Source organism: Rhinopithecus roxellana, chromosome 4, assembly GCF_007565055.1.
Source record: "Rhinopithecus roxellana isolate Shanxi Qingling chromosome 4, ASM756505v1, whole genome shotgun sequence".
Lineage (NCBI taxonomy): Eukaryota > Metazoa > Chordata > Mammalia > Primates > Cercopithecidae > Rhinopithecus > Rhinopithecus roxellana.
The window spans coordinates 13,884,780-13,900,778 of record NC_044552.1 but is presented as its reverse complement, the minus strand read 5'-3'; the positions used below and the strand labels follow the sequence as shown (position 1 = coordinate 13,900,778).

General features: G+C 41.0%; 1 protein-coding gene across 2 annotated transcripts in view; it reads right to left on the bottom strand.

Annotated features, from left to right (window-relative positions):
• The window catches only part of F13A1 (coagulation factor XIII A chain), a 153,848-nt gene that overhangs the window by 94,349 nt on the left and 43,500 nt on the right, over nucleotides 1–15,999 (bottom strand). For both annotated transcript variants that reach the window (XM_010371346.2, XM_030928163.1), the window contains exon 4: nucleotides 10,975–11,226. In XM_010371346.2, the coding sequence (XP_010369648.1) occupies nucleotides 10,975–11,226 (252 nt within the window). The remainder of the gene's footprint in view (nucleotides 1–10,974; nucleotides 11,227–15,999) is intronic.

The window sequence follows — 15,999 nt, the reverse complement described above, 5'->3', positions numbered from 1 at the left end:
AATGTTAATTGTTGGTATTTCTGATTTGTAGATCTTTGAGTTCTTTTTATGCTTTTATTATTTTTATTTCTATAATAAGACTTTTTCCATCAGGAAAAGTTATTTTTTAAAATGTATTTCCATTTAAGTGAAGCCGCCCATTTAATAAGAGGCTAACAAGTCCAACTTTTATGCGTTAGTTTTTCTTTAAGAGCAATATAGGGTTGTGCTCTTTTTTATTATCAATGTCCTTAAGCACAACTTTTTTCTTCTTCTTTGCGTCTCCCTGAACCCTTTCCTTTCCAGTACAGACTGAATTAAACCTTGTTCCTTTAGCGCCCTATGGAGGCTGGGGTAACATTTATCCCACTGTATGGACACTGTCTTTTAATTATTATATTTATTGAATAAGTATGTGTTTAAGTACTTACTACTTAAATTTTTTAAGTAGTAGCATGTAAATAAGCATTGTTACACTGCTTATTTACCACCAGAAATTTTCTAAGTGCTTTAGAACAAGACACATGAACTCATCAACACTCATAACATCCTTGTGAGGAAAGTAGCCCCATTTCACTGACGAGGAAACTGAGGCAGAGAGCAACATAACTTCTCCAAGGTCATACAGCTAGTGAGTTGCAAAGCTAAGATTTGAATAAGCTGCCTTCCAAGTAGTCCATGGCTCTTGGGTCCAAGGGATCAGATGACTGTGTCCCCAGCTTCCAACACTGTGCCTTGGAACATGGTAGGAAGTCAATCAATGTCTACTGAAAGAATGAGAGATGGGAACGATGTCTGGAGCTTAGAGAGTAAGGAAGAAGTCCAAGAAAATGAAGGATTTACCTTTGGGCTTTGCGTTAGTATTGATGGGAAGTGATAAATTTAGGTGGCGAAGCATGAATAGAGAGGAGTTCTGGAGCTCCAGACTAGGCCACTCTTTCCTTTCCAATGCTTGAATTAAATCTCACCTCAAACAGGCAGACATTATCATGAATCCACAATATGGCACGGAAGTCAAATGGGAAGGCTCGATTTTAATTTTAAATTTATTTATGATTTTAAAAAGAAGATTGAGGGTGGAAAGCAGTGCTTTATTTCCCCTGTTTTTATTCAGATCTGTCACTTTAAAATATAGTTGTCCAAAGCAACGTTAAAAAAAATTATATCACGATGGAAACTCCAAAAAACTCCCTATGTTTGGAAGGCTAACAAAAATAGAAAAATGGAATCATTTGCCCCTGGAGATTTTTGCTGTTGGCTTTTTGATAGTGTTTTTGTTTGTTTTTAATTTTCTGGTTAGCTTCAGAGGGGTGGGGTTTCACTACGTTTCAGGGGAAGCTAGTTCTTCACTTAGCAAAATGGAAGACTCGACTAATAAGAGAAATAAACTAACAAACAACTCACTATTCTAGAAACCCAACAATTTGGACTGGTAGAAGGTAGATGTGTGTGAGGCTTGTGTGGAATGTGGGAGCTGGGAACTCTACTTAACTGAGGACTGAGGGGAGAAATACGGTCTAGACAGTTCCCAGAGTAGGAGTGGCTGCACCTTGGACCAACAGACAACTCTTTGATCGTAGGTGACCTCTGGCAGACAACCACCATTACAATAAAACTCTGAGAAAAACAGATTACACATGGCACCATTGGTGAGTGTGGCACAGCACCTCCATCCACTGCCCAGAGCAGCTCTGTCACCAGAACAGACCTTCAGAAGGCCTCGTAAATAACCACCCTTGCAGGCTGACTAACAATTTACAAGAGGCAAGTAGTGAAGAATAATGACCTCATTTATTTTGCTGTTCCTCTGGTGGGAATACAAGGGTAGTTAAAAAAGAAAAGAGTGGGCCGAGAAATTTTAGGGTGGATTTCAGTCACCCTCTGACATTCCCACTGTCCTCCCCACCCAGAGAAGGTAAGGATTTATAACAAACATGTAAAAACAAATGCTGAACCTATTGATTTTAGTATCTGTATAACCTCTGTGTGAGAAGGAGGATCATTCATCACTGCATGGGCTGATACCTTCCTTCTGCTTATTTACATGCTATTTCAAAGTCAGAGCAGGTTCCATTTCCTTGGTCATTAGGCTCAAGCCTAGCAAAGGGAGCCCAGGAATTAAACAAAACTATGGTGGCAGAACAGCTATCCTACACAGTCTCTGTCAGCAGTTTAAAGCAGAGTTTGGTGTTGTTTCTAATCCCTTAGAAGGAATAATGGTTTGGCCCTTCAAAAAGGCAAAATGTGTCCCCATTTAGGGAAGGAAGGAATTTAGAGCGAGGGGATTAGGAATGACTTCCACTTGCTTCCCCCTTTATAGAAAAGCTGAGCACCACTAAAAAGAGGAAAGATTCACGCTGGGAGTGTGTAATCACTCTTAGAGGGAGTGGCTTGATCTGCAGAGCAAATGTGACTCCAGACGAGTGTCACCATGATACGTTTTTCCATCACAAGGTACATCGAAAGGGGTGGCAGATTCTAACAGGCTGTGTGTGCTGCAGCATACCAGGAGTAACTTCCTGTCGCTGGGAATTGTGAGCATATTAAGGAATGGTGTTTCTAGAGTCTGAGCTTTTTATTCTGGAAGGATCCAAACCCACTGCCTTTCTAAAGTGATTTCATATCACTCCAGAGACTTGCTTGCCTACCTAGTAACACTGGAATGGAATCAATCTATGAAGCACAAGCAAGTGGTTCCTCAACAGTCAGCTGAGTTTTTTTCTTCCCTTTTAGCCCCTTCAGTATAAAGTGGAGTAGTTCGCCAGGACTGGTACCCTTGGAATAACAATGACTAACACCCCTTCTCTTGGAGACCTTTGAGCCTAGACCAGAATTTGTACCCTCAGGCTACCGCCATTCATCTGTCAATTCACAGATATTGATAGTGTATCTCCCGCTATGCTCACGACAGCACAATCACCCATGTGTGCATAGTACAACATAGCTTACATTCCTTACAAACACGTTGAATTACAGCTCATACCAGCTGGAGAAGGTTATTGGATTTGTGCTAATTTGCCTATTTTGCTGGTTAAGGGCTTTTTAGTGTACTGAGATATCTTCAGAAGATAGACTATTATTCATGAAGCAATTCTACAAAGCAAATGTCAGTGCTTCTTTACTTAGCACATATCCTCTAAGGGAGCCTGTGCCCTTGTTGGTATGCTTTAATTTTCTTTCCCAGAGAAAGCTTTCATTTGATCTTGTACATATCAACCTGAATTTATTTATTTATTTATTTATTATGGCAAAATTTTCCACGTTGATCAGGTCATCACAGAATCTTCTCAGCTGGCCATCTACTGTTTTTTTCTTTTGCTACACAAGGCCAGATAATGACAGGTTTTGTTTTAGAAATATAAGTGCTTACCCTGACTGAGTCAGGATGCTCCAGTGTTAGCCCCAGTTTTTATCTTAATTTTCTATAGGACTTTGAGAAATGCACGTAACATCACAGAACCTGCTTTCTCTCTTGAAATCTGAGTCTGATAATCATCTCCTTGCCTCTCAGAATGGTGATTACGAGTTCAGTTCAGCAAGCACTTACTGAACATTAACTCAATTCCAGGCACCACGTAAGGCTAAGTGAGATAAGGATTATGCCTTCCAAACACACAGTCTAGGGAGATACTGACTATGAGCACACTTTGAAGCATATAAGAGACTGTACAAGAAAGGAATTGTAAACCACATGAATTGGTGGATGAATGTGACTCTGCATTAGACACTTCCAACCATGCTCTTTCTAGTAAGACCTTGTAAAGACCTTTGCACCTCAATCCCGGGGTCACCTACATGCCATTGGAAAGGAAGTTTACTGTGAGCTCTCTGGGATCCTTTCTTATTATAGGGCCACACTAAATGATCCTCGCTTGGCATAAGAAGCAGAATAAGTCTCTAAGTGATTCAGACACTAGGACGAATGATACATACTATTTTATTTAAGACGATTATTGAGTAAATAAAGGTTAAATTTTTTGCATAAGCTTTTTAAAACTTCACAAAAATTCAATTAACCAACTATTTGATTACTATTCTATCCAAACACTGTTCTGGGCGCAAAGCTAAGCCACTGGCCAGTCTCTCCTCATTCCCCAAATAGGTCGGAGTCCCCAGTTTTGTGTTCTTGTTGTATACTGACTTATTTTAGAATTTTTTACAATTGTAATTAGCTTTTTATTAGGAGCTCATTTGTAAAATCCTTGCTAGAAGCCATATGAAGGTTGTGTCTGCCTTTTTCACTGCCATAGTCCTAGTACCTAATTCAGTATTGACTTTGAATTTTTATGAAGGAATACATACTACTGTTGTAATGTGCACAGGTCATTGTGTTGTCATGGGCATGGGATGAGACATACTATCAATATTTGTGGATTGATGGATGAATGGCTCTAGCCTGAGGGTGTAAATTCTGGTCTGGGCTCAACAGTCTCCAAGAGAAGGGATGTTGGTCATTGCTACTCTGAGGACACCAGTCTTGATGACTTACCCCATTCTGTACAAAAGGGGCTAAAAAGACGATATATAAATACAAAGCAAATAGCCTGAGGATGAATTTAATAATAAAATACAAGAGGGTCATATTTATTTATTTGCTACTAAAAGCATCCAAGATATTGGAAACATATTGATTTATTCATATTAAAGTAAATTGATTTATTTGTTTAAAGAAAAATGAAAAAACGCATTGAATAAAAAGGAAATATTAGATGCAAATTTGGTGTCAGATGCTAAGAGAGAAATCCACACACACATCACCCACAGACACACTCCTCCCAGCACACCAGATATGTTTTTGACTTTTCTCAAGATGGTAAGGTCTGAGATTACATTTACAAGTTATCTGCAACGATAGGGTGCAGCGAACCTAAAGAGTATTTACTTGGGATTATTAAATCAACACAGCAAACATTTATTAAACCTCAAGTGTGCCAGAGCCTATGGATACGAGGCTGAATGAGGTGAGGGAAAAGCAGTGATGGAGAATGGGATGGGGGAACAACTTATCAGGAGGAGAAAGATCCCTTAAAGGTAACTGATGCCCAATCAAAAATACTGCTCAGTGCTTCTCCAGAGTACTAGGCACACATACCAGAAATCTAAATCTTTCAGAACCCACTATCTGGCACTAGTGCTAGACTACCAGATTGGAACATTCTATATTTACATAGTGAAATACATTCAATAATTCAAAACTCCTGAGTCGTTAAACATGATGAATTCATAACTGCCCGTCTCACTCCTGCTGCCTTTGTAGGTACAGTTTTCTCTAACACCCAGGAGCAGGGTTTCCTCCCAGAATGGGCCCGAAGCCCGGTTAGCACCACTAAACTAAAAACTAAGCAATTATTCTCCCTGCATGAACCCCTGCCTTCACTGGCGTGGCATCGCTATTGATCCCCATTAATGATTTAGTGATTAAGGAGGATAAATTGCCTATGAATGCAAAGAAGGCTGAAGGGCCCTCAGGAGCACAGCTGAGCATTCTCCTATCAATAAGTGCTGTGCGTGCTGCTGTGATTTTCAGCCCAGTGTCCCGTGCCACCTCGGACCAGAATCTTGTTCACCTGGCTCTCTTTTGACAATTTCTGGAAACAGTTTTCCTTCTCATCTTCTGCTATCTTTTTCACTTGGGCGACAGTCTCACCCGTCTCTTTTGACCTACTTTCCAATTACCAGGCCATACCGCTGAGTCTTTTGTTATGCATTAACACACACAAGCATAAAACTGCAGGTGATTGCTGGGCTACAGTGTCTGTGCTTGTGTATGTGGAGGGGGGCGGGGGGAGGTTCATCATATCATCCCATTTTTGGGTTATGCTTTGCATGCTAGGCTGGGAAAGCCACACAATGAGTAAAGTGGAGAGATGACCTCTTTCTCTCACTTCATTAAAAAAAAAAGATATTCAGTGCCCAAAAGCGTGGCTGTTGGAAGAGACCAAGCGGTAAAATAATAAAGCTCACTGGCCCCTCTGCATTAAGGAAGGAGAATCTGTTCCTGGGACAGAATGGGAGAGAAAAGTTCAGAGAATAAAGGAGGACAGTAGGAGAGAGAGAAGGGGTGGTAAGGAGGAGACAGACTGGAATTAGGTGCAGGGTAGAGTCAGTGAAATTTTAAGAAGAGTAAATTATACTCTCCTGAGGTGTTTTTGTTTTGTTTTGTTTTGTTTTGTTTTTGTTTCTGTTTTTTGAGACTGAGTCTCACTCTGTCGCCCAGGCTGGAGTGCAGTGGTATGATCTCGGCTCACTGCAACCTCCACCTCCCAGGTTCAAGCAGCTCTCCTGCCTCAGCCTCTTGAGTAGCTGAGATTATAGGCACATGCCACCACGCCCAGCTAATTTTTATATTTTTAGTAGAGACGGGGTTTCACTATGTTGGTCAGGCTGGTCTCGATCTCCTGACCTCACGATCAGCCCGCCGTAGTCTCCCAAAGTGCTGGGATTACAGGCGTGAGCCACCGTGCCCGGCCCTGCCTCCTGAGTTTTTAAATTATTGCTTATTGTTTTTCTTTCCTCTGAGACACAGGCTGGCCAGGCTGCCTTGAACTCCTGGGCTCAAGCAATCCTTCTGCCTCAGCTTCCCAAGTAGCTGGGACTGCAGGCTACCCTGGGGGCCATGCCCAGCTTTATTGTTTTGTGATTATTATGAAACCAGTGGTCCTCTTAAGTGTTAACCCTGACCAGCAGCAACAACATCCCCTAGGAACTGGTTAGAAATGCAAATCATCAGGCCAGACCTCAGACCTACTTAATCTGAGGGTGCTGCACAGAGATGTCGGAACAAGCCCTCCAAGTGATTCTGATGTGCTCTAAGCGTGGTGACCACAGAATGCATCCTTCCTCCTCTTACTCTCCGTCCCAAACTGCAATTAAGGTCTGGGCATTCACAGATGTTGTGTGTGACTATTTTTGTTGTTGTTGCCAACATTGAAATTGAAGGTGAAGGTCAAGTTTCTCACTTGCAGCAGCACAGGGGGAAGTAGGGTTCCTAGAGGCAGAGGCAACCATAAGGTCAGAAATCCCTAAAGAATTTGCAGAGATGTTTGGGTCTCCACAGGTCAAGTAATGAAGAGGATTGTACTAGTTTGCCCTGTGTTCTGGAAGCAGGAAGGATCCTCCCGGCATGTGCCTGTAATAAGTTCACCTTCCACCTTCCAGATGACTAGCTCATATCTTCCCTATCAAGCATCTCATGCCCTTCTTTACTGCTGCTTCTCAACACATGACTTTGCTTTACACTTTACTGACAAAAAAAAAAAAAAAAAAAGTCATGAAATGATAACAACCTCATTCTCCTTCCATTAAACTAGAAAATCTGCACCCCTCTTCTTCTGTGTTACTCCTGTCTCTGGGGAGGGTAGATAGCCCCGCCCATCACAGGCTCTTCACCTGTTCCCTGGATTCCAACCACTCAAGGATTTCACTCCTAAAACTTCTCAACCTTGGCTCCAATAATCACCTCCAGAGCTTTTAAAAACCCTGAAGCCCAGGCTGCAGTCCAGAGCAATTACATCAGAATGCCTGCATGGGGGACTGAGGCATCTGTAGTTTCAAAACTTCCCAGATGATTGCAACGTCCAGCCAAGGCTGTGAACCACTGTCCTCTCTCTGGACTGCAAACTCTCTTTCCTGGTTCCTCTCCGTCATGATAAAATAACACCCACTCTCTCTTGTCTTTAAAAAATTCTCCTTTGATTTTCACGTCAACATCTAGGTGCTGCAGAAAGTCTTGAGAAAGGTACCATCTCCTGCCATCTCACTTTCTTGCCTCCAGTTTACAGTGCAGCCCATGACCATCTCTCTGGCCTCTATCCCCATCACTTTAGTGAAACAGTCCTTTTCAAGATCATCGAAGACATCCATATTTCCACACTATATGGCCACTTTCCTCCCTTATCCTATTCAGCTAATCATAGCATTCAACACAGTTAACTGCTGTCTTGAATCTACCAATGTGTCTGGCTCTGGGTTCTTTTGATCTCCTTGTGCCCCACTGACTGCTCCTGCTCAGCCTCCTTTGTTGACTTCTCCTTTGTCTCGACTCTTACTTGTTAATGACCTTGAATCATTTGTGTCCATTATTGCTCCTAACCGTGCCCGTGTTTACATGTCTAGCTCAGCCATCTCCTTTGAGTTCTAGATTCCCTTTATTCAAGTGCTGACTTGATGTTTTCATTTGCATGTCTCATAGACATCACCAAATTAACATTTCTGAATGTAACTCTTAGCTTCACCCCTCGTGCTTCCCCTCCACTTCCCACCATTTTCCCAGCTCTGAAAATGGCACCACCATCAACCCAACTGGCCTAACAAGAAATCTAGAGTCATTCTTGAGTTCTCCCATTTCTTTACTTCTCATCTTCAATCCCTGTGCAATTTCTTTTCTAAATACAAAAATAGATCTCCAATCTAACTCCTTCTCATCTCCACTGGTACCACCATAGTTTAGTTTATCATCATCTTTGTCCTAGACCACAGCTTCCAGATTGGTCTCTGGTTTTTGTGCCACCTTCCTCCGATCCTTTCCATGCACTGAAAACCTAGGGGAAGTCCCTGTACAGCCTCTAGGACAAGAACGCCTCTAGAACTAAGGGACTCTTTCAGAACACAGGTATCTGGAAGCTGCTCATCATGTATACAGCTGAAGATCAAGGCAGCAATTAGAAGGTTATTAGACTGTCCACCTCCTGAATAGTTATCCTGAAAGTTAATACGTCAAGCAACATAACTAACCCTTTTCCCCTTAAGAAGAGTGGCCACATAAGTTGAAGTGCATGTAGACATATATCCCATTTTACACAGATGATATAATCCAGAAAAGCTGCAAACAAACCAAAGTCTGGGTAAATCATAGCATTCTGAAATCTCCTAGAGTTCTGAGAAGTTACATGAAGCCTATGATTTTCTTTTTGTAATCAAAAGAAAGTCAGTAACAAACTCCTGATTGATAAGTATGAATTTTTAAATATAATTTTCTTAGAATAGGCTGCTTCCTACATACTCTTCCATCTCGTTCTCTTTTGCTGACTTCTTCTCTACTGCACTCCTAAGTGATGATGTTCCTGAAGGCTAGGTACTATATCTTATTTCCTTCTTTATCTATATTTTCTCCCTAGGTACAGATAACTCCCAAATACACATCTCTGATTTTCCTCTCCAGATTCACATACCTACTTGTCATTTCTGCTTGTCTATCTATGGTTATCTCCAACTTAACATATTGAAAATATTAATTTATATATCTGTAACTCTGATCCTCTCAGTATTTTTCATCTCTGTAAATATCACTCCATCAGCCAGTTGCAGAATGCCTTACATCTGGTTTTAAGATTACTATCAAGAGTTCATTTTTTGAACTGCACATGGCCCAGTTAACATTTCCTGTTACCATTTACCTTGAATATCTGTCTCACAGATAGGAGTGTTGGGTACAAGATGATGAGGATGGATGTATAGGGAGTGCAGGAATAGCTTGGCACCTTTTGCCCACACTAGGCAGGAGCACTGCTTGAGCCCAGGAGTTCAAGACCAGCCTGGACAACATGGTGAGACCATGTCTCTACAAAAAGTAAATAAATACAAATATAAAACAAAGAAAAGGTCAGTAGGACCAACATGTATGTTCTAGATGAGTAGCAAATATTGTTTTCCATTTATCTATATCTAGGACAGATTAACTCTGATTCAAATGCAACTTTCACATACAAGGATCATTCAAAATCAGCAATAATATGGGCTCATTTTGGATGTTGTTAGAGAGCAATGCATGTGGGGTAGGGTGCCATGGGAAGTCTCCTGCCCCATGTGAGCTTTTATATTTTTCACTGCCTTATTTCCTAGGACCTAGAAATGGTCTTGCAGCATCGATGCTGCTGCAACATCTGCATCTGCCTCTGGAACTTAAAACAGCTTCGTACCAAGTATGGGAGCGGGGGAGAGGTACAAAAGGGCAGAGATGAAGATGAGGAGAAAATCCTGTGTGTGACTGAGGCACAAAACAGAATTGATAGAGAAATTATTGAACTTGACTGAGTTTTATTTGAATATAACTAGATTAAGCTTCTGCCGCAGACAGAAAGGAAGACCGAAAATAGCACTAGAGATCAAGTTATATTATATTAAAGTACAGCTACATCTTTGCACATCCAGAGCTATGCTTTGCAAAATTTGCACCCGCTATGCACATAAACAAGTTTGTGGAATCCTTTAGACATACAGACTTTCTGTTCTTAAAGTAGGGGGATAGAGAGGTTAGTTCCACTATGAACAGCGTCGACTTCATTTTATTTTTCTGAAGTCAGAGTCATAGATTCTAATACTTTTGTAAACCAATTTGTTTACAGAGTAATAGTGTACAGAGGTTATACTGTCAACATATATTAGGTAGGTGCAAAAGTAATTGCGATTTTTGCAATTACTTTTAATTACAAAACTGTAATTAAATAGCTCCACAAATAACTAATTGTGCAACTTTAGACAATCTCCAATTAATCCCAAAATAAATGTATAGCAGTATTGACTTCACATACAGAGGTTTTATCCTCATATACACGGAGGATGAATTTTCTATCTTTCTCTTTCAATCATTAAAAATGGTATACGTAGGAGAGGTGTATGCATTTAGAATAATGTTACTACCCCTCCAAAAAGAGATGTATTGGAAATACATGACTTTTTTTTTTTTTCAAAGACGGAGTCTTGCTCTATTGCCCAGGCTGGAGTGCAGTGGCACAATCATTGCTCACTGTAATCTTCAAATCTTGAACCCAAGCAGTTCTCCCACTTCAGCTTCCCAAGTAGCTGGGAGTACAGGTGTGCATCACCACACCCAACTAATTTTTAACTTTGATTTTTTAGAGACTAGGTCTCGAACTCCCGGCCTCAAGCAATCCTCCCATCTTGGCCTCCCAAACAGCTGGGAGTATAGGCATGTGCCATGGCACTCTGCCAAACAGGTGAATTTTTAAATGAAAACACTAAATGCCTGCCTCTTACCTTCACACCAAGGATTGAAGAGAATGTACGTGTCTGTTTCTGGGTTTCGACTGGTTCGAATGATGCCATAGGGGGTCCAGACAGCAACATACATGCGGAATTTCCCCACAATACATTCGGGGGAAGACTGGACGGACAGCCGCACAGACCTGTCCTCTCTCATGACAATCTTGGCCCCCCACTTTCCACTTTGTAACTCTGAGACTATAGGCACTGGGATGTAGGTTCCCTTGTTCTCCTGTGGGTAGCGACCTATGAGAAGAGAGAAGAGATACTGCATTAGGTTGATTTCACAAGCCACTTTTGTTCTCCCTCTCTTATCTTATAGCTGAAGGGACAGGAGTAATCCATTAGAATTAATCTTGACTTGAAGAAACATACAAATCAGGCAAGTCTGCAGATTACTTTGACTGTAAGCAGAAGAACCTTCAAGAGCAAAACTTATTCACTTCATTTGTTTTCTAAAAGCATGTAGAGGATTCCACATTAAGACAAGCAAACAATGCTCCATTCTAGCCTCCCTAATTACTAATTTCAAAGATCTTTAAAAGAGTCTTTGGTAGGCATACTGTTAGAGAGAGAACTTTCCAAGGAGGTGGTTCCATATGTTACTGCTGGGCAGTTTTGTGAGGATGCTTAATCTTAATGAAAATACTAATTTACACAGTGCAAACCACTGAGAAAGATGAGAACTTCAACACTCTGCTATTAGGGATATCAGGTATACCACTCAGAATGAATATCACATATACTTATAAATCCAGCACAGATTTAAACATTGTTTTCTGCCTAGGTGCCATGGCATCTAAGTAATGCTCTTGAAGACACATGGGACTCAGCCTCTCAGGAGCCCCTCCATAAACACACCTGCATAAGCATGTTTGTTCCAGAGGCACCCATCTCCTGTTTCTGCTCCCTCTTTGTGCATACTGTCTTGGGATGAGCTTGCCTTTTCTCCCAGAGGCTTTATTGTTCTCTGGAACCCCTTTCACTGTTGGCGTGTAGACATCAAAGGCAATCTTGCCAGGTAAATGGAACCCATAATTCATTTATTACAGCGGTTCCCAGCAGCTGTCATCAGTAAATACTGATTTAGATTTAGAATACACAGTATTTAAAAAGATGCAAGTTTAGTAAAAATAAACTTACAGAGATAAAAATTTGCGTGTTAATGACGATTTAAAAAAAAAATAAGGGATGAAAGGAATTTGAGATAATTATATAAGGATGCACTTTGGGGAATAGCAAAGAACTAGAGAAGTACATCTGAAAGCACTCTTTGTACCTGCTATATGCTCAACCTCAGCTTCACCTTTGTGCTAACTTCCACTTTTGTTTTAAAAGCTTCACCTTTGTACTAACTTCTACTTTTGTTGGGAACATGGAAAGAATGAAGACAATCACTAGTTTCCACTGTTACACTTTAAATTAAGACTTCAAAGACTCATATTAAATTTTACCTATCAAACCCAAGTTATACAAAAACAGTAAAGCAAAAGGAAAGCTATGCTTTTCGTGCTGACTTTGAACCCAGTCATAACCTAATTTAAACACTACTTCTGACATTTTTCATTCATATATTGATATTGCCTACTATGTGCTAGACATTATCCTAAGTGCTAGGGATACAACAGTGAAGAAAACAGACAATAATTTCTGTGCTCATAGAGCTGGTATTCCACAGAAAAAGCCAAAGCATGTGATTTACCATGTTCTTATCACCCCTTTATTCCCTATAACAAATGATGAGAAGTAAACCATTATCATCATCCTAATTTGACAAATCAGGAAACTAAGACAGAGTCATTAAGCAACTTACCCAGGGTGATGCAGCTAGCAAATAGTGGAGTTCAGATTTGAACCCAGACCATTTGGCTTGAGAGTCTGAGTGTTTAACACTAAGCTCTATGGCAGCTGTATGAGTTGAAAATGTTTTGGAGTTGATGAGAACTATGTCAAATTCTGACTCCACAATTAACTACTGGTGCAACTTCAGGCAAATCACTTAAGTGTTTTAGCTTCCATTTTCTTGACTCTTTGCAGTTTAGTTTGGAAAATAAAAAGACAATCGATTTTATCATATAATGAAAGCTTTATGCTTAGCACACACAGGGGGCACTAATTTTGTTTTCTTTTTTTGAGATGGAGTTTCACTCTTGCCACCCAGGCTGGAGCACAGTGGCACAATCTCAGCTCACTGCAACCTCTGCCTCCCGGGTTCAAGCAATTTTCCTGCTTCCTCCCAAGTAGCTGGAATTACAGGCACCCACCACTACGTCCAGCTAATTTTTTGTTTTTTTAGTAGAGACCAGGTTTTGCCTTGTTGGGCAGGCTGGTCTCCAATTCCTGACCTCAGGTGATCCACCCGCTTCGGCCTCCCAAAGTGCTGGGATTACAGGTGTGAGCCACCATGCCCAGCCACTTCTACTAGAAAGTAAGGCAGAAGGAAGAAGGGGTGATTTTTTTTTCCTCTCTGGTTCTGAATCTGAAGAAAGGTGAATGTCCCAAGGAAAGCAGGTTACTTGTGTTGATTGAGATATTGTGGCTAAGGGGAAAGAAACACAGCTGGCTCTACCGCTTCTGTGTGATCTCAGGCAAAGCACTCATCCCCTGTCAACTAAAACTTTGCTTCTTCTATAAAATGGAGATCATGGTGGTCATAGGTTGTGGTAGGGAGGGCAGCTCAGTAAGTGGCAGTTGTTGTTACTTCCCTATTGTCCTGGGCTTTCTGATTCCTCTAAGTGATCCTTATCTGCTCCATCTGTGGGAAATTAGGATGGATTTACCAACTGCCAATAGACCTACCGAAGTCCAAAACTATTTCAAAGGCCAGTTTATCCCAGATTAAAAAACCTTAAGCTGACTGATTTTTCCATCAGGAGAACTTGTAGAAGTGAAAAAAAAAGAAGTGTTGTCATTCATTAGTAACCAAAAAGTCTTAATAATTCCAGAATCATCATGGAGTCACCTGAAACCTCCCATTCAATCATAATTTCTGATTTTCTGAGTCATTAATGATCACTGTATTCTCCATTCATCCCTTAGAGCAATGGTTAAAAAACTATAGTCTGAGACCAAATGTAGCTTACCTACTGTTTATATAAACTTTTATTGGAACACATTTATGTTGATTTGCTTGTGTATTATCGTGCTACAATACAACTCTGCTCTTGTAAGAGCAGAGTTGAATAGTTGTGACAGAGTCCATATGGTCTGCAATGCCTAACACAGTAGCTGGCCCTTACAGTAAACAATTGCCAACATCTGCCTAAGAGGATTTCACATTTTATTTATTTAAGGCGTGATTCATTATGGACTCTTGGTGTCTAACACTTGAGCCTTAGAAGAAAATATCATCGCCTAGTTTCTCCTTCCAAGGAGAAATATGTTTCTAAACTATTCGCAAACATCTATACTACTAGTAGGTCAACCTTTAGTTTCCTTAAAGTCTCCTAGTTAAATTCCCCACAGTCTCAGGGGGTGTTGAAAACATAGGAAGTTTGTAGCTTTTTACTGATTTTACAATTCATAGCTAAAATGCTCAATTTTAAGATTGCAAAAGTTGTTTAGAGTCGCCAAGGCAGTTCACATAGTGATGGAAATACAGTGACAGGAATTAAGTTTTGTTTCTTAGGGTCCTTACAAAACCTCTGCGAGGAAATTTTTACAGATGGGAAACTGAGGCTTGGTGAGGGTGTCATGTATGCACATCACGTAACTAGGCAGAAGTGGAGACAGAACTGGGGACAGGGAATCCTGTTCTCTTTGCCCTATGTCATGCTGCCTCAGTGAAGGAAGGTGGAGAATGGCAAAAGGGATCTAGGGAGATGAAAGGAGGTGAGAGAAGAATAAAACTGGAAAGTCGGAAGGAATATGAGGAAAAGGGACATTGAGAAAATATGCTGTGGTGGATAAAAGATGTGGGAGCCAGAAGTGAGGATCAAAGGAAGTAACAACTGAGTGAAGAGAAGGAAGACCAGGTAGAGAGGAACCTGCACGAGGGTCTCTCTGGGCCAACTCAATTTTTTGTGATTTGCATTGGGAAGGCTTCCAAAGAGTGAAGACGCCAAAGGGTGAAGGCTGAGCAACCCTGCTGATACGCTGATGCCACGTGACCCGGGAACAGGGTATGGAAACACGTCAGGGACAGGGAGTGGTGAGATGAATTCCAAAGGAAGGAAAAAGAATCCTGATTGGAAGCCTTTTCATATCCCGGTATGGGAAAGCAGGTTAGGAATGTGAAACCTGATGTGTCAATAGCACCTCGGGGTCTTGGTGACTGCTCTATTACACTATGTTTAATTCTGAATGTAATGATTTCAGTGAGAGCACTGGGGAAGTATTCTCCATGATTGAACTGTGACTGAGGAAGTAGTGACAGAGTAGTATTTCATTTCACTAAATAGCCCTTCTCAGCCCCAGGAGTCAGCATGGTTATGAGACCACAATCCAGCTATCCTTGGAAAACCCATCCATCAACATCCATGACTGCCCATCAGCTATCCTTGGCCCAATCTGGATAGGAAACATGGCTGCATACAGGGACCTTCCATGCATGTGTTTGCCTAAAGGATGTAATGCCTGGATAGATGTGTTTTTCTCCTTTTCTCCCCCAAATCATGCAACTTTGGGTTAAAAACATCAGGGCAAGAAAAAGAGAATTGGGAAAGACAGCATCCAAGAAAGGAGTCCCATTTTGTTTTTAATAATTTCAGCCTTTGAAATTGGACTGCTAAACATGAGGAAATATTATAATTACCAATTGCAATTTTTCACACTTATCAAAAATTAGTGCCATCTTCCCAAGTGATCTAGAAATTAACATATGCTCTTAGTTTAAGTGCTTGCTGTCATTTGTGAATTATTATTGAGGTCACAAAACTACCGTTTTTAAGGCAAAAGTCGCTTGGACCATAGGCCTATATTCGAATGCCTCATAGTCCCTTTACTGAGGGCCTCACTCTCCTTACACGGACCTACCTTAATCCCCCCAGCTGGGATGTAGGAGGAAGAAGATGAAAATCT